At 43.7% G+C, this 22613-nt stretch overlaps 1 protein-coding gene across 2 annotated transcripts in view; it reads right to left on the bottom strand.

The window, feature by feature from the left end:
* Positions 1-38: 38 nt before the first annotated feature.
* The window catches only part of CFAP263 (cilia and flagella associated protein 263), a 33530-nt gene continuing 10955 nt past the window's right edge, over positions 39-22613 (bottom strand). The window contains exons 4-9 of one of the 2 annotated variants that reach the window (XM_014827374.3): positions 21746-21901; positions 20895-20975; positions 18381-18536; positions 13414-13521; positions 1198-1353; positions 39-187 (exon numbers count right to left, since the gene is read on the bottom strand). In XM_014827374.3, coding sequence (XP_014682860.1) covers positions 101-187; positions 1198-1353; positions 13414-13521; positions 18381-18536; positions 20895-20975; positions 21746-21901 — 744 coding nt within the window. In that variant the 3' untranslated portion in view covers positions 39-100. Of the gene's footprint in view, positions 188-610; positions 746-1197; positions 1354-13413; positions 13522-18380; positions 18537-20894; positions 20976-21745; positions 21902-22613 lie in introns of those variants that run through there. The other variant, XM_014827375.3, reaches the window with a different exon arrangement.

Below are 22613 nucleotides of genomic sequence, written 5' to 3'. Positions count from 1 at the left end.
TACCAGCAAGCAAAGGAAACAGTGAGAGGACCCCTTGACTAGAGAGAGTTAATTACTTTAATGGATCATTTTTTGGTCTGCAGCTGTGGCCTCCCTCTGGCTATTTCCCAGGGAGGCAAATTGCCTGCAACTGCTCATTGGTTGTTTTCATTTTATTCCAAGCCTTGCGGTAGCCTTTTAAGGACATCTGAAAAAGGGAAAAGGGGCAGGGGGAGGGGAAGACAGTCATTTGGGAAGAACCGATAGTGACTCTTCAGAATGCAACCCACATCTAGCCCCATGATGGTAACCCTGTGTGGGGCAGTGCCCGCCATGTGTGCTACGGGGCCAGGCCACCTAGGGGCATCCAGAAGATTCTTCTGAGGAGCTTGTTTCTGTTTAATGAAGTTCAAAGGTGCAGGTTCCTGCTGTGATTTCTACTTCTCAGCTCCAGATCTGACCGGCCCAAATTTGGATCCTAATTTACTCCCTGCCATCAAGGGACCACGGGAAAGGCAGGAGGAAGTTCCGTGGGATGTGGAGCAGGGGTCTAGATGTGAAAATGCCAAGCTTCCCAGGTAACCTGACTGGGTTTTGAAGCTACTGTAGTGACGTCTTAGTGCCCTCATGATGCCACCCAGCCTGTGGCCGTCCCGGAGCTTTCTTTTCTTCTGATGCCAGTGGATCATTGGCACATTTCCCATTCCTTTTCCACAGCTCACAGCGGGCCAGGGTGCTTCTGTGCACCCTGCGTCATATGAAAAGGCTGTGGGGTTAGTCAAAAACAAAAAGGCCCATGGCAACTATGTGAACACATGGAATCGGGTTGTGAGTAATATTAAAAATCTGGGATTATCTCATTTTTTAAAAAACTGGCTTCTCCATGTATAAAGCAGCAATCACTAAATTATCAATGGTCGGGGGAGGCATTCGGGAGCTTCTAGAATTCATTAAGACAAGCAACTAAAAACACACTATTACTACAAAATCTCTTCCTGATAACCTGAAAAGAGCTTGTCCCTAACAAGGAAAAAGCAGCTTTAAAAAAAAAAAAAAGCAAGCCATCCTTCATTTTCGTATAAGAGATGAAGCAACCACTGAGATTTCTCACAGACGTTAATGTCCAAACACCTGTATTCTTAGCTCAAAGAACAAAATCCTAGACCAAGATGTGAAGGGCATAAAAGACGACCGGCCTCGGGCTTCTCGGTGGCTTACCTCTGCAATCTCCACTTTCCTTTCCCACATCTTGATGGACTTCTCCAGGTCCCCATTTAGGATCTTCTCGCGGACGTACCCCATCACCTGCGGCGCTCGGAACTCGGCCAGCTGCTTCCGCAGCTTCTTGTTCAAAGCCTCGGCTTTAGCCCGGTCCTGGGTCGGGAGGGACCGATGAAACGGGAATGCTGCAGTTCTGGCTTACCGGGACTCACTGGCCCTGGCATCGCTCCCCTGTTTCAGTGAAGTTCTAAAACTAATGTTTAAATCTTGAAAGGAGTGGAGGAATCACAAGATTCTGATTTTTACAGATTGTGATTTTTTTTAATCCAGTTCAGAAACTCTAAGTGCAGTCTAAACTAGTCTTTTCCCTTTCCTTCCAGCCTCTTTACTTCCTTCCTTTATTAAGGAATATATTTTACTTATTTTGATTTCTTAGGCTTTTTTTTTTTGTGGAAAATCTATGAATTTAAGCACACTTTGATTTAATCAGTCTCGATTCAGCTTCCGGTCTTTTTTTCCCATAAAATTTCCCGTCTTAACCATTTTTAAGTGTACAGTTCTGTGGCATTCAGTACATTTACATTGTTGTGTAACCTTCGCCACCACTCGCCTCCAGAACTTTTCCATCTTCCCCAACTTAATCTCTGTATCTGTTAAACATTAACTCCCCAGACCCCCTTCTCCACAGCCCCTGGCAATCCCTGTTCCACTTTCTGTCTCTATGGATTTGACTAGGAACCTTATATAAGTGGAAACACACAATATTTGTCCTTTTGTGACCAGCTTATTTCACTTAGCATAATGTCTTCAAGGTTCCTCCATGTGTCAAAATTTCCTTCCTTTTAGGAATGAATAATATTCCATTGTATACATATATCACACTCTGTTTATCCATCATCTGTCAATGGACACTCGGGTGGCTTCCACCTTTTGGCTGTTGTGAATAATGCTGCTATGAACATGGGTGCACAAATACCTGTTCAAGTTCATGCTTTCGATTATTCTGGGTATATATTCAGAAGTAGAATTGCTGAATCATAGTTATCCAATTTTTTGAGGACTCTCTTTTTAAATTTTATTTCTTAAATTATCATACAGTAAAATTAACTAGCCCTTTTCTTTTGAGTGGATTTCTTGAATTAGCATTGTCCTTTTTAATTTTTATTTTAACAATTGTTTTGAGTAGGCAATACATGCAACTCAAATGGTATAAAAGCACAAAGCTCCCATCCCATCTCTTCCCCCAGTCACACAGGTCCCCTTCTCAGAAGCATACACTATTTTTAGGTTTTGTGCATCCTTCTAGAAATCTATGGCCATACAAACATGTTTCTTTTTTGCCTGAAACAGTAGCAAATTCTATTACTTTTATTCATCCAGCTTTGTTTTCGCTCAACAAATCTTGAAGATCCTTCTGTATCAGCACATAAAGAATTTACTCATTCTTTCTAATGGTTGCATACTTTTTCCACTGTATGGATGTACCATAATTTGACAAGTCCCCACAAACAGTCACTTAGCTTTCCAATTTCTTGCAATTTACACCAAACAATGCTGTAATTACTTTTCTTCTGGGTATACATCCTATAGTAAATACATACGTGTATCAGTAGGATAAGCTATTGAAAGCGAAATTGCTTGTTCTAAGGCAGTGGTTCTCAAATGGAGGTTATTTTGCACCCTGGAAACATTTGGCACTGTGTGGAGACATTTTAATTTGTCACAACTAGGGTGGTGCCACCAGCATCTAGCAGGTTGAGGCCAGGGATGCTACGAAACACCCTATGATGTACAGGACAGCCCCCATGGCAAGAAGTATCTGACCCACAATGTCAGTAGTGCCTAGGTTGGGACACCCTTCCTGAAGCACGAGCATGTTTGGCGCATATGCTGACTTGCCGTCTATCGATCAAGCTGATCCCGCCAGCGCAGCAGTGCCTGAGACTGCCTGCTCTCCCATTCTCAACACAGTCTTACCGACTTACTCATCTCTGTCAATGGGAGAGAGGAAGAATGCTATTTCATTAGAGCTTTATTTTGCATTCCTTATAAGTGAGGTAGAACATTTTTCCCATGTTTGAGAATTTTCAGCTTTTCTGTAAACTGTTTAAACCTTTTGCCCATTTTGTCTATTTTCTATTAGATTTTTAAAAATTAATTTATAAAAGTCATTTATGTTTTAAGAAAATTAGCTCCTTGTGATGTTAGATACAACTTTTTTCCAGTTATTTATCATTTGGCTTTGCTTGTGATGGTTTTTGCTATGAGGAAAAATTTTCATTTTTATATAACTGACTTTATTGATTTCATGGTTTCTCAGTTTTATATTTTAAAAGTCCTTCCCATTCCAAAATTATAATAAAAATGTTCCCACTATTTTATTTTAGGACTTTAAGGGTTTTATAATTTCCATTTAAATCTCTGATACACCTAGATTAATTTCACTGTAACATTTAGTTCCAACTTAATTCTTTCCTAAATGGCTACTCAATCATCCACAATCATTTATGTAATAATCCAGTTGTCCCTCACTGCAATGCCACCTTTATCATAAACTAAAAGTATCAATATCAAAACTTTGTCAGATTCTTGATCATATGTGTATCATATACCATCTGTATTGGGGCTCATTACAGGATTTATGTGTTTTTCTTTGGTCTCCTAGTCTATTCATGAGCTTATTTTAAATACTGTAACTTCATAACATGTTTCAATATCAGGTATGTCTAGTCCCCTCATTTACTTATTAAGAATTTTGAAGATACTCTTATTTATCTTTCCAAAAGAACTTTTGAGTCAGTTTATTGAAATCCTTAAAAAAAAACCTCGTTATTTTAATTGGAATATTATTTCACAGATAAACTTAAAAAGAAAATTTTTATGATGTTGAATCTTCCTAACCTGGTATTGTCTTTTAATTCCTTGCTTCACAAAGTATCATCTCTGGCACTGGCATCACCTGGGAGCTGGGTAGAAATGCTGGGTCTCAGGCCACCCTAGACCTACCCAATCAGAATCGGCATTTTAACAAGATCCCCAGGTAACTGGTTTGCACCTTCCAGTTTGAGAAGTGCTATTTTAGTTCACTTTGAAGCAATCCAACAAAATTATTTTTTTATTAACTTGTTATCAGAATGCAATAAAAACCTGTCAAGAAGCATTCAGTGAATATCTACTATGTCTAGCATAGACATACACCTGAGGGGAGACCTAAAGATGTACCCAGAACCATCAGTGGACACTCTTGTGAGGATGACAATTAGAGAATACCTACGATAAAATAATGAGCAAGAATCGAAGCATTAAAAAATAAGTACCACGGGGCTGGCCCCATGGCCGAGTGGTTAAGTTCGCCCGCTCCGCTGCAGGCGGCCCAGTGTTTCGTTGGTTCGAATCCTGGGTGCGGACACAGCACTGCTCATCAAACCACACTCAGGCGGCGTCCCACATGCCACAACTAGAAGGACCCACAACAAAGAATATACAACTATGTACCAGGGGGCTTTGGGGAGAAAAAGGAAAAAAATAAAATCTTTAAAAAAAATAATAAGTACCACAACTATGAGGGACATGCTGAGAAGACCAGAGACTGCAATCCCTACCCAGCCCTCGACTTGGAGAGCAGGGGTAAAACTACAGGACAGGCAGGCCACAACCCACCCCAGCTCCAGTGCAGCGGTGCAGAAGAGAGGCTGTAAAAACAGAGAGCTCTGGAATGCTGCCTGAAGGGACTGACTTTATTTGTAACAAAGTGTGGGGAGTTCATGCCTCAGGAACTGTGGAAAACAATGGAGATCTTTGGGCTGAGCAATTAAGAGGAAGCTGGTAGCTCTATGCTATTAGTAGCAACAAGCAAAACAGTACACCAGCTACATGTTTAACAGAACCAGAGAAAGACCATTAAGAAGAGTGCTTTCTTAGGGTTGGAACAAGCCTCAAAGACTGGCAACACTTTGCCTATGCAAAGGGGCCTTACTTTAATTGGATCAGAAAGTGGAGCAATTAATGGCTCAGGATGTCCTTGAAAGCAAGATAGCAATCAGCTAGCAATTAATGGAGGCTAATGCCTGAATGGGATACCAATAGAGGTAGACCAGCCAGAGGCTTAGCTGGAAGATGAAACAAAGAGAACTCAGCTGAAACACTCACTAATCATCCTTGGTTGTCAGGGAGATTGCATCCATGATCAAGGCTGCACCCTCTGAGGGGCAACATCAGAGGCTACTAACAGCAGGAGAAATAGTCTGAATTATTCCAGCCAAATCACTAAACAAGCAACAAGCAAAAACAATGACAAGTCCAAGAAAGGGGCGGATGGATTAGTGTCCAGAGTTGCTACAATATATTACTCAAAATGTCCAGTTTTCAACAAATATGAGATAGGTAAAGAAACAGGAAAGTGTGTCCTGCACAGGGAAAAAAAAGGTAACATAAACTGCCTTTGAGGGAATCCAGATGGTGGACTTAGCAGACAAAATCTTCAAAGCAGCTATTATAAATATGTTCAAAGAACCAAAGGAAACCATGTTTAAAGAATTGAAGGAATATATGATGATGATGATTGTCTCCTCAAATAGAGAATATCAATAAAGAGGTAGAAATTATTTTTTTAAAAAACCGAATGGAAAATCTAGAGTCTTTTCAATACAATAACCAAAATGAAACATTCAACAGAGGGGATCAACAATATATTTAAGCCAGCAGAAGAAAGAATCAGTAAACTTGAAGGTAGATTGATAAAGATTATACAATATGAAAAAGACTGAGGAGAAAAGAACAAAGAAAAATTAAATCTCAGAGAAATGTGGAACACCACTAAATATACCAACATGCATGTAATAGAAGTGACAGAAGGAGAGGAGAAAGAGAAAGGAGCAGAGAAAATATTCAAGGAAATAATGGCTGAAAACTCCCCAAAATTGATGAAATATATTAAAGTATACATCTAAGAAGCTCAACAAACTCCAAGTAGAATAAGTGCAAAGAAATCCATAGCTAGACACATGATACTCAAAATGTTGAATGACAAGGCAAAGAGAAAATATTGAACGCAGCAAAAGAAAACAATTCATCACATACAAGGGAAGCTAAATAAGATCAACAGCTGACCTCTCATCAGAAACAATGGAAGCCAGAAGGCAGTGGGGCGACATTCTAAGTGCTGAGTGACAAAAACTGTCAACCAAGAATCTTATATCCAGCAAAACTATCTTTCAAAAATGAAAGCAAGCAATGAGCACATTCAGATCTTGGTTTCAAATGCTATTCTCAAATAAAAGGGATCAGGACTACTTGGAGAAATGGCTGATTCTGGGATTGGGGTAGGAAATAAGATGAGCCTGGAGCATCTTCTAGTGACAGAAGTGCTTAAAAAAAAAAAAAAAAGAATAGGGATATGTCCCAGGGACACGGAAGCCAACTGAAAGAGCTCCCAATGGCCAAGCTGGAACAATGTGAGCAACAAATAAATAATATTAGATTATAACCCAACATAGAAAATAAATATCCATGAGTTGATACTGCTATAAATAAGTGATTTTAAAAATAAAAAATAAGTGGAGGAGAATTGACAAATCATCATATAGAAGAATTCCAAATAATTTATAACTCCTCACTTCTTAGGTGTGGGCTGCACATAGTAACTTCCTTCCAAAGAATACAGTGTGCAAAGTGTGAGAAAGAGTAACTTTCCAATGGAGAAACCTGTAGAACACCACCTTAGCCAGGGGATCAAGGTTAATGTCAGCAGGGATAAGTCATGTTGACAGTATGCTCCCTTGATATGATGTAATGAAAATGGCACTTTACCTCTGTGGTCTTTATCCAAAAACCACATAACCCCAGTCTCATCATGAGAAAAACATCAGACAAACCCCAGTGGAGGAACATTCTACAAAACACCTGACCAGAATTCCACAAAACTGTCAAGGTCATCAACAAGTACAGTCTAAGAAACTGTCACAGCCAAGAGGAACCTAAGGAGACATGACACTGAATGTAATGTGTTATCCTGGATGGGATCCTGAAATAGAAAAAAAGGACACCAGGAAAAAACTAAGGAAATATGAGTAATATTAACTATAAATATTAATAATAATGTATCAGTATTGGTTCATTAATTTTAACAAATGTATTCCACTAATTTAAGATGTTAATAATAAGGGAAATTGGGTGTGGGGTATTTGGAAACACTCTGTACTATCTTCACGATTTTCCTTTAAGTCTAAAATAGTTCTAAACACAAAGTTAATTTTTTTAAATGAAGGAAAAATAAAGACATTCTCAGATAAACAAAAACTGAGAGAATTCATTCCTAGCAGACCTGCCTTACAAGAAATACTAAAGGAAGAGATTGCTGGGAAGATGGTGGCTTAGGCAGACTCTGAACTCACCTCTTCCCACGGACACAAAAAATTTACAACTACCCTGGGAACAATTACCCCTGAGAGAGAACCAGAAACTGGACTAAAAGAATCCCCATGACAAGGGACAGTGCTGATTGAGGTGGAAGAGGCAGAAATTCCTTTCTGGAGAGGAAAAAACCACATTCTAGCAGCGGTGCTTCATGGCCAGGAACAATCTTAAGATACAAAGCTTTTCCTGGGGAAGTGGGGATCTGAACAGGAGAGCTTTGCCACAACAAGCAGCTTTTGGACTCAGCAGAACTGAGACGAGTGTCATAATATCCGGCTTTGCTGGCTATTAACAACAGGGAATACCCCCAGAAAAGTTATCAAACATAATATAAAGAAAAGCCTGCTCTTAAATGGCCCATGCATGAATTCACCCATTTTGGAAAGCAACACATAATCACCAGAAAGAAAGGTGCACAATCCTTTGATGAAAAGAGACTCACTTGATAGGTTCTGGGCACATCTCACGGAGGCAGGAAGTGGCAGGAACCACCTCCCCAGGGACTGAGATATTGGAGGCAGCCATTATTGTGACCTAGTACAGGCATGCTGATACAGATGCTGGCAGACACCATTGGAGTTCTTCCCCTGGCCTGTTAGCACAGGGGTCTGCTCCACCCACTAGAGCACTGATTTAATCCAGCTCAGCCAGGGCAGGCAGCCTGCCACAGAGAGAGGCCCCACCCACCAGCAAGCCCTCAGGCAACTTGTGGACCGGCACAGGTGGAGTGTGTGGGACCTCTGCAGAAGGATGTAGCAAGTGGGTCCACCTTTGCAGGGCAGGACATGTGTAAGAGGTGGACGTATGGAGTGTGTGGGACCTCTTCAGCAGGGCAAGTAGGTCCACTTTAGTGGGGCAGGGCATGCGCTCAGGGCAGGACTAGTGGATGGGTGTGTGGGCCTGCAAGCAGTGTGTCTTGTCAGCTATAACAGACTAGTGCTTCTCAAATAGTCACATAGGGGATCTGCCCCACCTTCCAATGCCTGAAACAATTGTGTGCTGCACACTTGGGGCCAGCCCCACCCAGCTGCTTTATTAAGAGAGCTGACAAGAGCCTTGCAGGCTGGAGGACTAAAGCAATTGTGAGCCCTGAGCCTAGCATCCAGCCACACTGGAGGCCTACTCACTTAACAGAAAAACTGCAGCAGGAATGTACTATTACACTTTGCAGCCAACTGTGCTGGGTCTCCCCCTGCCCAATAAACTGACTGAAGGGATGACAGCAGCCACACACAGATGAGCCTCACAACCAGCTGGCCCGGGGGACAGCCTAGTCTTCCCATGCACCTGCAGTAAGAACAACCCCACCACAACAGAAGGACATGCGTAGCTCACAGAGGGACTCTCCTGGAACATTTGGAATTGGTGATGAGAAGGAAGTACATTACTGGGCCTCATAAGGCATCTCTTACATAAGGCCCCTTCTCCAAGATCAGCAGACACAGCTGATCTACCTAAAACATAGTTATAAACACAGAGAAACATGAGCAGAGAAAGGAATATGTTCCAAATAAGGGAACAGGACAAATCCTCAGAAAAAGAACTAAATGAAACAGATAATCTACCTGATAAAGAGTACAAACTAATAGTTATAAGGATGCTCACTGATCTTGGGGAAAGAATAGATGAATACAGTGAGAACTTCAACAAAGAACTGGAAAATACAAAAAAGAACCAATCAGAACTGAAGAATGTAATAATGGAAATGAAAAATTCACTAGAGGGAATCAATAACAGAGTAGATGATACAGAAGAACAGATCAGGGGTCCAGCCCCATGGCAGAGTGGTTAAGTTCACGCATTCCGCTTCAGCAGCCCAGGGTTTTGTCAGTTCGGATCCTGGGTGCGGACATGGCACTGCTCATTAGGCCACATTAAGGCGGTGTCCCACATACCACAACTACAAGGACCCACAACTAAAATATACAACTATGTACTTGGGGGATTTGGGGAGAAAAGGCAGAAAAAAAAAAGAAGAAGAACAGATCAGCGAGTTGGACGAAAGTCTAGAGGAAATGACCCAAGCTGAACAGAAAAAAGAAAAAAATTAAAAAGAATAAGGACAGTCTAAGGGAGTTCTGAGACAACATCAAGTGCACTAACATCCATATTATAGGTGTCCCAGAAGGAGAAGAGAGAGACAATGGGGCAGAGAATCTATTCAAAGAAATAATAGCTGAAAACTTTCCTAACCTAAGGAAGGAACAGACATCCAGGTACAGGAAGCACAGAGAGCACCAAACAAGATGAACCCAAAGAGGCCCACACCAAGACACATTATAATTAAAGTGTCAGCAACTAAAGACAAAGAGAGAATCCTAAAAGCTGCAAGAGAAAGGCAACAAGTTACATACATAGGCTATCAGCTGACTTCTCAGCAGAAACCTTACAGGCTAGGAGGAAGTGGCACAATCTATTTAAAGTGCTGAAAGGAAAAAACCTACAGCCAAGAATACTCTACTCAGCAAGGTTCTCATTCAGAAGGAAAGGAGAGAGAAAGAGTTTTCCAGACAAGCAAAAACTAAAGGAGTTTATCACCAAGAAACAAGCCTTACAAGAAATGTTAAAGGGACTTATTTTAGTGGAAAAGAGAAGACCAAAAATAGTAATAAGAAAATTATAAATAATAATAATAAAATCACTGGTAAAGGCAAATTATAGAAAAGGTAGGAGATCAACCACCTATGAAGCTAATACGAAGGTCAAAAGACAAAAGTACTAAAATTATCTATTTCCAAGATAAGATGTTAACAGATACACACACACAAAAGAAATACTAAAGGAAGTTCTTCAGGCTGAAAAGAAGTGACACCAGACAGTAACTTGAAGCCACATGAAGAAAATAAATAGCACAAGTAAAGGTAATTATGCAGGTAATTATAAAAGCATAACTGCATATTCTCCTTCTCTTAATTGATTTAAAAAACAATTTCAGGGGCTAGCCCGGTGGCACAGTGGTCAAGTTCGCATGCTCTGCTTCAGTGGCCCAGGGTTTGCCAGTTTGGATCCTGGGTACGTACCTAGCACCACTTATCAAGCCATGCTGAGGTGGCATCTCACATATAAAAGAGAGAAAGATGGGCACAGATGTTAGATCAGAGCCAATCTTCCTCAAAAGATAAATAAAAAAATTTTAAAAACAATTTCATAAAATGGTATGTATATAATTGTATTTTGGGCCTACAACATATAAAAATGTAATATATTTGACAATAGCAGCACAAAGGAGGCAGGCTGAAATGAAGCTGTATTTAAGCAAGGAAATAACACCAGATGGTAACTCAGATCCACAGGAAGAAATGGAGAGAACCACACAAATGGTAAATAGGAAGGTTAATATAAGAAACTCTATGAATATACTTCATCTACTTTCTTCTTTCAGTTTTTGGACCCCTTCCTCACACCATTTACAAAATTAAGTCAAAATGGGTCATAAACCTAAATGTAAGACCTATAAAGCTCTTAAAAGAAGACAGGAGTAAATCTTTATGACACTGGGTTAGGTAATGGTTTCTTAGCTACAATGCCAAAAGCACAAGCACGAAAGAAAAAATAGATAAGTTAAACTTCATCAAAATGAAAAACTTCTGTGCTGCAAAAAATACCATCAAGAAAGTGAAAAGAAAACCCACAGGATGAGAGAAAATATCTGCAAGTCATAAATCTGATAAGAGATTTGAATCCAAAATACATAAAGAATTCTTACCACTCAATGATAAAAAGATAATTCAATTAAAAACTGGCTGAAGGACGTCTATAGACATTTCTCTGAAAAAGATAGCTATGTAGCCAATAAGCACATGAAAAGATGCTCAGTGTCAGTCATCAGGGAAATTCAAATCAAAACCACAATGAATATCACTGCATGCCCATTAGGATGGCCATTAAAAAAACACACCTGAAAATAACAGGTGTTGGTGAAAACATACAGAAATTGGAACCCTCACATATACGTTGTTGGTGGAAATTTAAAATAGTGCAGCCACTCGGCAAAGAGTTTGGCAGTTTCTGTAAATGTTAAACACAGAGTTACCATATATATAGCCCACAATTCCACTTTTAGCTATATGTCCAAGAGAAAAGAAAACATACATTCACACAAAAACTTGTATATGAATGTTCATAGCAACATTATTCGTAATAGCCAAAAAGTAGAAACAACCCAAATATCCATCAACTGATGGATGGATAAATAAAATGAAGTATATCCATACAAGGAAACAGTATTCAGCTATAAAAAGAAACAAAGGACTGATACATGCTACATGAATCTTGAAAATATTAAAATTAAAGAAGCCAGTCACAAAAGACCAGATATTGTGTGATCTCTTTTGTATGAAATGTCCAGAACAGGCAAATTCACAGAAGACGGTAGAACAGTGGTTGCCGAGGGCTGGAGGGTGGGAGTGGGGTGAGGTGGGGAATGGAGAAGGATTCCTAATGGGTACAGGGTTTCCTTCTGGGTTGACGAGAATTTTCTCAAATTATTGTGCCAACGGTTACACAACTCCGTGAATATACTATAAACCATTAAAATGTACACTACAAATGGGTGAATTATATAGTGTGTGAATTATATCCCAATAGAGCTGTTAAAAAAATTAACAAGAAAACTAAAATATACTAAGTAGTGAATGCTGGACTTTTAAAAATTGATTTCATGTTTTACTTTTAATCTAATGAATATCAACACAAACAAATAAGAGCCACAGAAATTCTGCAGGGAGAGAGCACATGGACTTTTTGCTGTAACTTTCTTCCTGGCCACCCTGTACTGAGACAGGCTGTTTTGCAGAGCCCGTTGGCTCTCAATCAAGGATACGATGCAGAAGCCAGAACAAAACTGAGTTGAATGTAACAATCCTCTGGCTTTTGGGCCATTGTAGGTAGGTTTGGGGCCACACACACTGCCAGGCATATGTCAGGCCCATTCAACACAATGACACTAATAACTGTGCTAGTGGCTTTAGAGGTTGACAAAGTATTGCTCTACGCGGTCCTATCTGATCACCACAACAAGGGCTGTGACGTCTGGTTCACAGATGTAGAAACTGAGTCCTGTCTAATTAAAAGGCTTGTTCAAGGCTAGAAACTGGAAACACCAAACCTGATGCCAGGGCTTCTGACTACAAGCCCAGTGCTCTTTTTCCCCTACCTTCCAAAAAACGTTCCCTTTGAGTCACATCCTAGGTGCATTTAACTTGCGGAAATTCAACAAAATTCTCCCAAAGGACGAGAATGTTAAATCGCAACGTAGATGTAAGGAACTCAGATGACGCCATACATCTTTTCACACAGTGACCACAGGCCCTGGAGTGGGCCCAGGACAGAGGTCACAGGTCACAGGTCTGCCATGCCAGCATCAGGGTACCAAGTTAGAGTTACCCGTGTAAAGAGCTCTCTCTCCTTTACAGAGAAGATTATATTTTGGCGTGCGTACTTTTTCTCATATCAGTTAAGTTACTACATTCATTATGCATTTTTTGTGAGGTTATACAACCAACACTTTAAATATTGTACTTTATGGGTCACTTAAGGAATTACTGAGGGTGATTTGGACTCTGCATGCCTTCTCTTATGAGCTGACTCTAGAAGCTAACCCAGCAGTGAAAGGCAGCACCGCTGGATGTGAGTCTCCAGGCGCCACTTCCTCCTTTGGTGGCCCAGAGCTATTTTTGGTTTTTATGGTCTAAGCTTTTCTAGATAAAAACTAAGGTGGCTTAGATCTTGGTGAACATTCACTCAAGCCCTTGCAGACAGAAAGAGACACCAGAAACACCATGTTTTACCCTCTCCTACCTCCTCCACTTGTATGGTTTCTCTCTCAATTTTTTCAAGTAACTCATTTCTCAGCAAGATCTCTTTGTTCAGACTGCTGGACATTTCCATTGCTCGTTGTAGCTTGCTCTGAAATAGAACAACACGGCAAGTCTTAAGCAAAGATGATTGCTCAGGACTACAAGGAGGATAGATAGTTCTTTATCAAGCAGGAGAAACGTGGGACCGTCCAGGAACTTGGGCCTGCCCTTCTCACAGCTGCCCAGATTTTCAGAATTCTGGTGCCTAACTTGCCCGGGGGGAGAGGACCTCAGGAGTCTTGTCCTCACCTGCGGAGTGGCCAGACACACCAGGACCCAAATCCTGCCCCGCCACTTACTGGGAGAAACTCTGGACAAGTCCCAGGGTCACCTCAGAGGGTGGTGGAGAGGCTTAAAGGAGATAATGCTGGTAAGGTGCTGAGCACAGTGCCTGACACATGGAAAAAGTGCAAACAGCTGCCATTACTACCTCCCTCAGATGACAAGGGAGGAACAGTTCCCAGGAGGCAGGTGCTACTGCCATCCCCACTTTACAGGGAAGGGAACTGACTCTCACAGAGATGAAGCAATTTGCCCAAGGTCATAGAGACAAGGGGGAGCCAGGATTTGAATCCAGGCAGTGTGATTTCATCGCCCACAGGCTCCACCACCGTCTGCAGTGCCCATCAGGGCTGGGCCCCTTGGTGTGGGAGGGATCCTCCAGGAGGTGCCCTGCCGTTTCCTGTTGCATCATTTGCTGCTGCCCTTCACCAGCTCTCCCCGGATCCCTGCTTCTTAGACTTGCCCACTTTGGACCTCTGTCTCCCAGTGGGGAAGAGTCAGCCTAGAGGAGCTGGGATATGCTCTGCTTGGCTGAGGAGTGGGCCGAGGCACAGGAGTCTGACTTCAGGGAGCTTGTTCAACAAACCCTGACAACCCAACCACCCTAAACCAAGCACTGGTCAGTGAAACAATGCAGGTCCTGTCACCAAGAGGCTGGCTCACAGCCAGGATGGAGGTGCAAGAAGAAATGTAAAACTGCCTTTGTGCCACGCACTAAGAATGCAAGGACGTCGTCGAGAGGGTTTCCTTGGGGCAAGGGATGCAGGAAAGAGCTGAAAGGTTAAGTCAAGTATGTCTAGGTGAGAGGGAAGGGAAGAACATTCCAAGCTAACGAAAGGCCTAGGAGAGCAGGGTCCAAAAGGAGTTGGGGGAGGAGGATACTGGCAATGCCCCAGGGTATTAAATCTTAGACCAGCAGAAAAGCCTGGAGGCACCTGCCTGGGGGACCTTAGGGTACCTGGGGCCCATCCCCTCCCCAACCCCCTTCTCTCCAATCCTCCCTGTTTTAAGGCTCATGTCCTGCTCCACGTCCTGTGTGAAACTGCTCTGCTTAGGAAAGCAAAAGCAGATAAGAGACCAGACTGAGACGTTGGCTGCGGGGAAGGGAGGTGGGCAGGACTTCACTGCAAACCAGCAGCTCAGGTGGGAGCAAAGGAGGACAGAGAGAAGACATTCACCCACAACTTCAGAGAGTCGGGGCAGGAAAGACGGGAACTGCTAGGGCAACCTCGAGATGTCACTGGCTTTGCGGGGGCTGGGCCTTCGCGAAGGTGTGATGGGCACTATCTGTGATTCTGAACAGGACGTCGGTCACTTGAGGCGGCTACTTCTGAAAAGGGAAGTATTAGCTTTCTCTTGCATAATAAATTACCACAGATTTTGTAGCTTAAAGCACACACATTTATTCTCTCACAGTTTCTATAGGCCAGAAGTCCAGGCACAATGTGGCTGGATTCTCTGCCCAGGGTCCCACAGGGCTGGAATCAAGGTGTTGGCCAGGATGGTTGGTCTCATCTGGAGTCCTCTTCCAAGCTCACGAGTTGTTAGCAGAATGCGTTTCCTTGAAGCTGTAAGACTGAGGTCCCCGTTTTCTTTCTGGCTGTCAGCAGAAGTTGGCCCTCAGGTCTTCAAGGCCACCCTCACACCCCTCTCATGTGGTCCCTCTCTCTTTCTCTCTCTCAATATATACTTTTTTAGTATGCTTTTGGTGAGGAAGATTGGCCCTGAGCTAATATCTCTTGCCAATCTTCCTCTTTCTATTTTTTTCTCCTCAAAGCCCCAGTTTGTAGTTGTATATCCCAGTTGTACATCATTCTAGTTCTTCTATGTGGGATGCTGCCACAGCATGGCTTGATGAGTGGCGTGTAGGTCCACACCCAGGATCCAAACTGGCAAATGCTGGGCCACTGAAGCAGAATGCCGAACTTAACCACCTAGCCATGGAGCCAGCCCCTGGTCCCTCTATCTTAAAGCCAGCAATGGAGAACTAGCCCAGAGAATTCCAATCATGCTTCAGATCCCTGACTTCTTCCAGCGAAAACTCTCTGCTTTCAAAGGGCTCATGTGGTGTACAGCTATACCACCCTGAATGTGCCCGATCTCACTGAAGGGCTCATGTGATTAGGTCAGGCCCACCCAGATAATCTCCCTCTCTTAAGGTCAACTGTGCCATTTAATGGAACACAACCCAGTAACAGAACCTGTCCTATCCACAGTCCTGGGGATTGTACACGGTCTCACCAGGGGCAGAGAGACTTTGGGGACATCTTAGAATTCTGCCAACCACAAGGCACAAGATCACCAGTCTAAAGTCAGCTAAGAGTGACACATCACAGCTGTGGTCACATGCTTGTATTCTACCAGACTCCACCAGGCAGGGCTTGAGGGAAAAAGGTCAGAGAAAAAGGTGCCCCCTGGACTGAGGCTTACTCACAAAACTCACAGAAAAGAGGCCGGTCTGTCTCCTTCACGGCTGTACCCTCAGCACTCAGCCGTGTGCCTGGCACGCAGTAGCTACTTGGTATGTTTGCTAGTGGAGGAAGTTACACTGCATGCTTTTCACAAGGTCTCACACTTGGGTGTTTGATGGTTATATGAAAGCGGCCCCTCCTGCTGCCCTCATCCCCTAAGCACACACCTGAATCGCTAGCAGTTCAGTCAACAATAGTGGCTGAGCACCTGCTTTAGCCAGGCACCGTCCTCAGTGCTGGGGACACAGCACACACCAGCCAGATCTCCATCCTGGTGGCGAGTCACAAAAACCTCCCTCCGAGGGGTGAAGCATCATGCCCAGGGGCCCCAGTGCAGCCCCCATTCAAACCCAAGTGAGGCCTGACTCCACAGCTCACAGTTGTTCTGCCTCCGTTTCCCCCAGGAGACCCGAGAACTGAGACATGCAAGAAGCGAGTCTGCTTCTCCCTCAAGCCCTCACCGCGTCCACCCTGAAACTCTGCGGGCATCTCCTCCCCATCTGCTTACTACTATTCGAAACAGGCCTACAGGCATGAGGGCCCCCAAGACTCCGACTGGAATGGCTCCTGTTCTGCCTGCTGTGGCGTGTGTCACTGCTGCTCGGGTATCGCAAATAATCTGCACTATGCATTCAGACCTGTCCTAAGGAGCTCAAGCCGTGAACCTGGCAGTTTCATTTTATAAACCACTAGCTCCACTCCAAACCCCTGGCTTTTCCCCCAGAAGACCAGACAGGCCCCGTGCTACTTAGTTGATTCCTCAGGGTAAGATTAAGGTCCAATGTGATGTAACCGTGCGGTGCCCAGCTCTCCGGGCAGCAAGGGCCTGGGAGTCACGGGCCTTGGCTTCATCTTGAAATAACAGTGATCAGATAGGCTAACTACTGATGACATAAGATCAAAGTGGATGATCTGTTGGACGTTTACGACTCATGAATTTCAGACTGCCAACACAATATTGTCTACATGCTTCACTGTGGGGAAGGCCATTGGGTTAGGGGGACACATACTGGACTAGGAGTCCCAGCTCAGTCACAAACTTGTTGCTTTGAATCTGGCAATTACTCTGCCTCCTTGGGCCTCAGGTTTTTCATTTGTAAGAGGAAAATGTTAGACAAACATGAGCCTAGTCTAAACACATTCACATTTCTAAATGACACTGTGTGGGCCAAAAGAAGCCCACCTGTGACCTACCTCAGCCCACTGCCCCCTGGGCACTAGGCCACAGGTCAGGGACCTTGCTCTGTAAAAGGCCAGATGGCAAATATTTTAGGCTTTGCAGGCCAAGAGGCAAAATTGAGAATATTATGTAGTTACTTATATTAACAAGAAAAAAACAAATTTCTGCAAATGTTTTATTGATGAAATTCAAAATATGATAATTAAGCACAATATTTTGGAATACAGGTCTACTAATGAGAAGAATGAAATTTCTGGAGGAAAAACCAATTTTGCTTAATTTGGTTTCAAAGGTAATGTAGTCTTATCAAATTGGTTGCAAATGTTCTTCTGTAAAAGCCATTCTTAGCGCACCGGCTAGTGGGCAGCTACACTGGCCCAGTTTGCTGACTATCGCATTAGATGGTTGCTAGCAGGGGGACCGGACAGCCTGGTCTGCTGGGGACAGGTCCTGCTCATGCCTACAGTCCTGCTTAATTGCTAATAGTGTCTCTTTCTCTCCTGAAAGGGTTCTGAGTAGATGAGGCATTGGCAGTAGTTTTCTCACTTACAGCTGAGACGGTTTTCCCTTGCAGGGTTCTAAGCAGGGAAGTGCTTATTATATGCCTGAATTAAACAGGGCCCTAAGTGTCATTAGTTCTCAAGCTCATTGTGCATAAAAATCATCTGGGGAGTTAAAAAAAACCCTATGCATAACCATCACCCCCTAATTCAATTGCTCAGGATGGGACTAGGGTGTCTGTATATCTATGAAAGAACAAAAAGCTCCTGCGTGGATCTGATGCACAGCCAGGGTTGTGGGAACATTCAGGGAATTTTAGGAGACATGGCTTTGTCAAGAGAAATCGGGGGGCAGTGGAAGAGTGAAGGACAACTAAGCTCTCTGTGAAACTGCAGTGGTGCACGGGAACCTCCCTGTGGCCAGGAGGGTGGGTGCACGAAGCCTCAGGGACTTGGACATCGGGGTGGACCTTACTTTGTATGTGTTGAGGACTTGCAGGGTATTTCCAGATGCCAACTTTAGCTGGATCAGTTCTTGATTCCTTGTTTCAATCGCCTCTAAAAACTGAGCATTCTCGATCTTCAGCTGCTGAAAATCAACATCGTGTAGGGCCTCACCCACCTCTTCCTTCTACAGCTCAGAAAGAAGACAGAAAGGATGTGAGGTTGTGACTTTGGAACGTATGGCTCACACCTTGCAACTCATCATTCAGTCATTCAATGAACATGACTGGTGCCAGGCATGGTGCTAGGCACTAGGGATAGAGATTTGTATAAAAGCAATACTCCTTGGCCTCAGGGAGCACACACTCAATGAGTGTCCACAGACAGGTCACAGGTATTTACTCAACAGTGTGACGTAGCGGGACGTGCAGGGGCGGGGGGCACAAGGAAGCCCCTCAGCTAGGCCAGGGGAGAATGGAAGGTTGGGCCAAGGGAGGCTTCCCACAGGAGGGCGTGCCTGAACAAGGCTGTGAAAGAAGAGTAGGAAGAAGGCCATTTAAAAGTGGTTTTAACCTGGAAAGCCCAGGACAAGCAGCCCATAAATTCCCCTCCTTTGATCACATGCCACTTCTGCACTGCAGGTGTACGTGTTAGTATGGAAGGTGCTCTCCCTGACCCGGCCCCACGTTACCTGCCCCACCAGTTCTGTGCCAACTTACATTCGTAGTAGGCAACAGCCAAACTTGGGAACTGTTCCCCAGCCCCACTCTGCTCACGCTGTACTACCTCCTGGGAGCCATCTTCTTCCCACAATTTCCTTAAGCCCAATATGACCCATTCTCCAGCTCAAATGCTCCCAACCCGTCTCCCACTCGGGGGGGTACTCCCTCCCTCCACTGAGCCTCTGCTGGCTGTAGCTCCATGGTCCTTGTTGCTGTCACCTTTGCAGAGCAGTTACACATCCGTGCCTTTTCTCACCATCACCACTCCCCGCTAGTCTAGAGCTCGTGAGGGCGGGACCATGTCAGTGTCATCTCGATGCAGCAAGGGCTTTTAGGTTAAAAGTCATCCATCTACCCCACATCTCACGCTTAAACCTCCTCTTTGGGATGCCTCAGCTTATGTGATGCCCGGAAGACCAGGAATTCACTATCTGGAGGCAGCTCATCCCTATCTCCGGCAGCTCCACTGGGGCCATGTTCTTTCTTACACTGAACTCAAATCTCCTTCACTGACACGTCCACATTTGGCCCTAGCTCCACCCTTGGGGCTCTCTCTCAGAGACAGCAGCCATGGCCCTCCTGGGCCCATCGGTTCCAGGTCCTCTGATGTACTTTCTGCTCCCCTTGCTCTTGGCTCCCTCTCCTATCTGGCTTCTGGTTTACCAATTCTTTCAAGTGTGGAGCTCTCACTCAGACACAGTGCTCCAGGTCGACCTACTCAGAACAGAGCAGAGCAGGACTATCCCCTTCTTGGTGGTGCACTGTGGTTCTCCGAGTACAGCCTAGGCCACAGCATCACCTCCAGCTGAGCTGACTTTATCAGGTAGTCTACAGCTAAGCCATGTGGTACCTGTGCAGATATTTTGGGAGATCCAAGTGGACGATCTTACATTTGTCCTTAGTCACTTCATGTTGTTAGAGCTATCCCAGCTTGTTGAGTATTTCAGGATCCCAGGTCAATTGAGCAATAGTCGCCAGACATGTTACTGCTCCTGCCCAACTTTGTGTCATTGTCAGTGGCCACCTCTGATGCACATGGCATCATTGCGCATACTCAAGTTAATAATAAAAATATTGAGTTAGGAAAGGATGGCGCCATGTAACCAATTCTAGAGGACCTGTGCCATGTCTGCCTGACTGCCTTTAATCAAGAGACTTTAGGGTCAGCTGTTCAAAGAGTCACCAAAGCATACTATAACTGTGCCACGCAGGTCACATTCCCCAAGAGGGTCAACAAGGATGTCATGAGGGTCTTTTAAATTCAAGCCAACTCCATCTACAGATTTGCCAGCACAGTAACTATATCAGGTTCCTACTGTTGTAACAAATCACCACAAACTCAGTGGCTTAAAACACCACAAATCTATTATCTTACAGCTCATGAGATCAGAAATCTGAAATGGTTCTTTAGGCTAAAATCAAGGTGTTGGCAGGGCTGCATTCCTTCTGGAGGTGCTAGAGGAGAATCTGTTTCCTTGCCATTTCCAGCTTCTACAGGTGGCCTGCATTCCTTGGTTCATGACCTCTTCTTCTGTCTTAAAAGCACATCCATCAGATCTGATCTCTGCTTCTTTTATCACGTCTTCTCTGACTCTCACTCTCCTGCTTCCCTCTTATAAGGACCCCTGTGATTACACTGGACCTACTCAGATAATCCAAGATAATCTCCCCATCTCAAGATCCTGACTTAATCACACCTGCAAAATTCTTTTGCCATGTGAAGTAACATAGTCACAGATTCAGAAATTAGGATGAGGATGTCTCTGGGAGGACATTGTTCCACCTACCCCAGTAACCTTAAAAAAAAAAAAAAAGCCACATACCTGCCTCAATTGTGAAAGCACCTTTTTCCTCTGGACTTTGAGGGAAACGTTTTTCAAACGTAATTTATCCTTTATACTATCCTAAAAAAATAAAAGCAAATTTTAATACATTTCTCTTCATCTTGCTTGTTGGTTTGAAAACTTGGTAGATCTGGGGCTGCAAACCAAACCTTGAGCCTTAAGATTCAGTCGTTTATTTTTAGTTCATTTTACATCTAGCCAAGCTAGTATTGCTATAGCACCTCACTCATGACCAAGAAGCAGAGAAAATTGGGTCTGCTCCATGTAAATTTTCTATTGCTTTTAAGTTCAAAATAATTTCAGTAACGGGGCCTTTCCTGACAAAATGATCTTAGGATTCCTTGGTATTTTATTCTCTTGGTAGTTTACATAATTTTTATTACTTATAACACATTAGGATCAGTAACCCTACCTATCTCTAAGATCCAAAGCTTGACATGCTATAAAATCTTTAAAAGTGAAGGACCATTTTGTCTCCCTCTTATAATAATGGCACTCAAAGAGCCTGAGATTTACCTGTCCCACTCCATGAAGTCTTTGACTAGACAGACTCACATCTCTCTCAAGAAAATGCATCAGATCTTGAAACAAATAACAATAAGAAATAAGTCGATCTAAGATACTATTAATATTCACTCTGCCAATTGATTTTAGCCTTGATAAACCTGAATTTTAAGACACACATTATGGGGGGGTGCAAAAGATCTGTATATCTAGGCAACACTTATGGTGGACCAAACGGAGTTAGGCTGACTCACCTGGATCATCTTCATGTCATCATTCTATGAATCTATTCTCCCTTCCTAAGTTCTAAGCTCCTGCCAACTCACCCTCCGGCGGTTCATATCCTCAATGTACTTCATCACCTTCTGAGTGGCCAAAATACTCCCTTTCTTCTTGGATATGGTTTTTACAACATCTTTTTCAAACTCATGCACCTCTCGCTGAACTTCAGCCCATCGAATTTCTGCTTCCTCAATGATAGCCTGGGGGAGTCAGCACAAAGAGAGAACAGAGTTTCCAAAAATTCTCAAGGATATATCCCTCTAAGGAAATCTAAGTTCTCAGGCCTCTTTGTGTCCCAATGCATAATGGTTGTTCTTAGTCTTTGAAAGACATCCTTAAGATACAAACTTGACTATAAGAACGTTATTTTTAAGAAGCATGCCTCCCAGGGCCCACTGTGCCATGTGAGCCCTGTCCGTGGGAATTATCCACACTGGTGGCAGCTGAACACTCACAAAGGAGCCCCACCCACCAAGCACAGCAGCTTGGCCCATCTGCCCGTGAGCACACAGCCAGCCAGCTCATGAAAGAAAGCGGCCCTGCCATCTAGTGCAGCAGCTCAGCTGGTCCCCCACTGAGTGCAGTGGCCCCACCTGCATGAGAGCAACATGCCATCAGAGCACAGAGGCCCCACCTGAATGTGCATGTGTGACCCACCAAGCAGCTGCAGACAGCCCTCATGAACGTGGAGCAGCGCTACCCACAAAACTTCCAGCAGACAGGGTGGGATCACAAAACACAGCTCCTGCTCTCTCCCAGTGGCAGCAGGTAGAATCTGCAACCTGATACTACCACAAAGGCACCAACAAAGGATCACTCATCAGACAGCATGAAGAACTACAGTAACAGCTCAGAGCAGAAGGAAAATGAAAAGTTGCCAGAAACCAATCCTGAAGTCACAGAAATTTACAA

Source organism: Equus asinus, chromosome 28 (assembly GCF_041296235.1).
Source record: "Equus asinus isolate D_3611 breed Donkey chromosome 28, EquAss-T2T_v2, whole genome shotgun sequence".
In the NCBI taxonomy this organism is placed as follows: domain Eukaryota; kingdom Metazoa; phylum Chordata; class Mammalia; order Perissodactyla; family Equidae; genus Equus; species Equus asinus.
The sequence above is the reverse complement of the archived record's forward strand: the minus strand, read 5'-3'. Positions and strand labels throughout refer to the sequence as shown.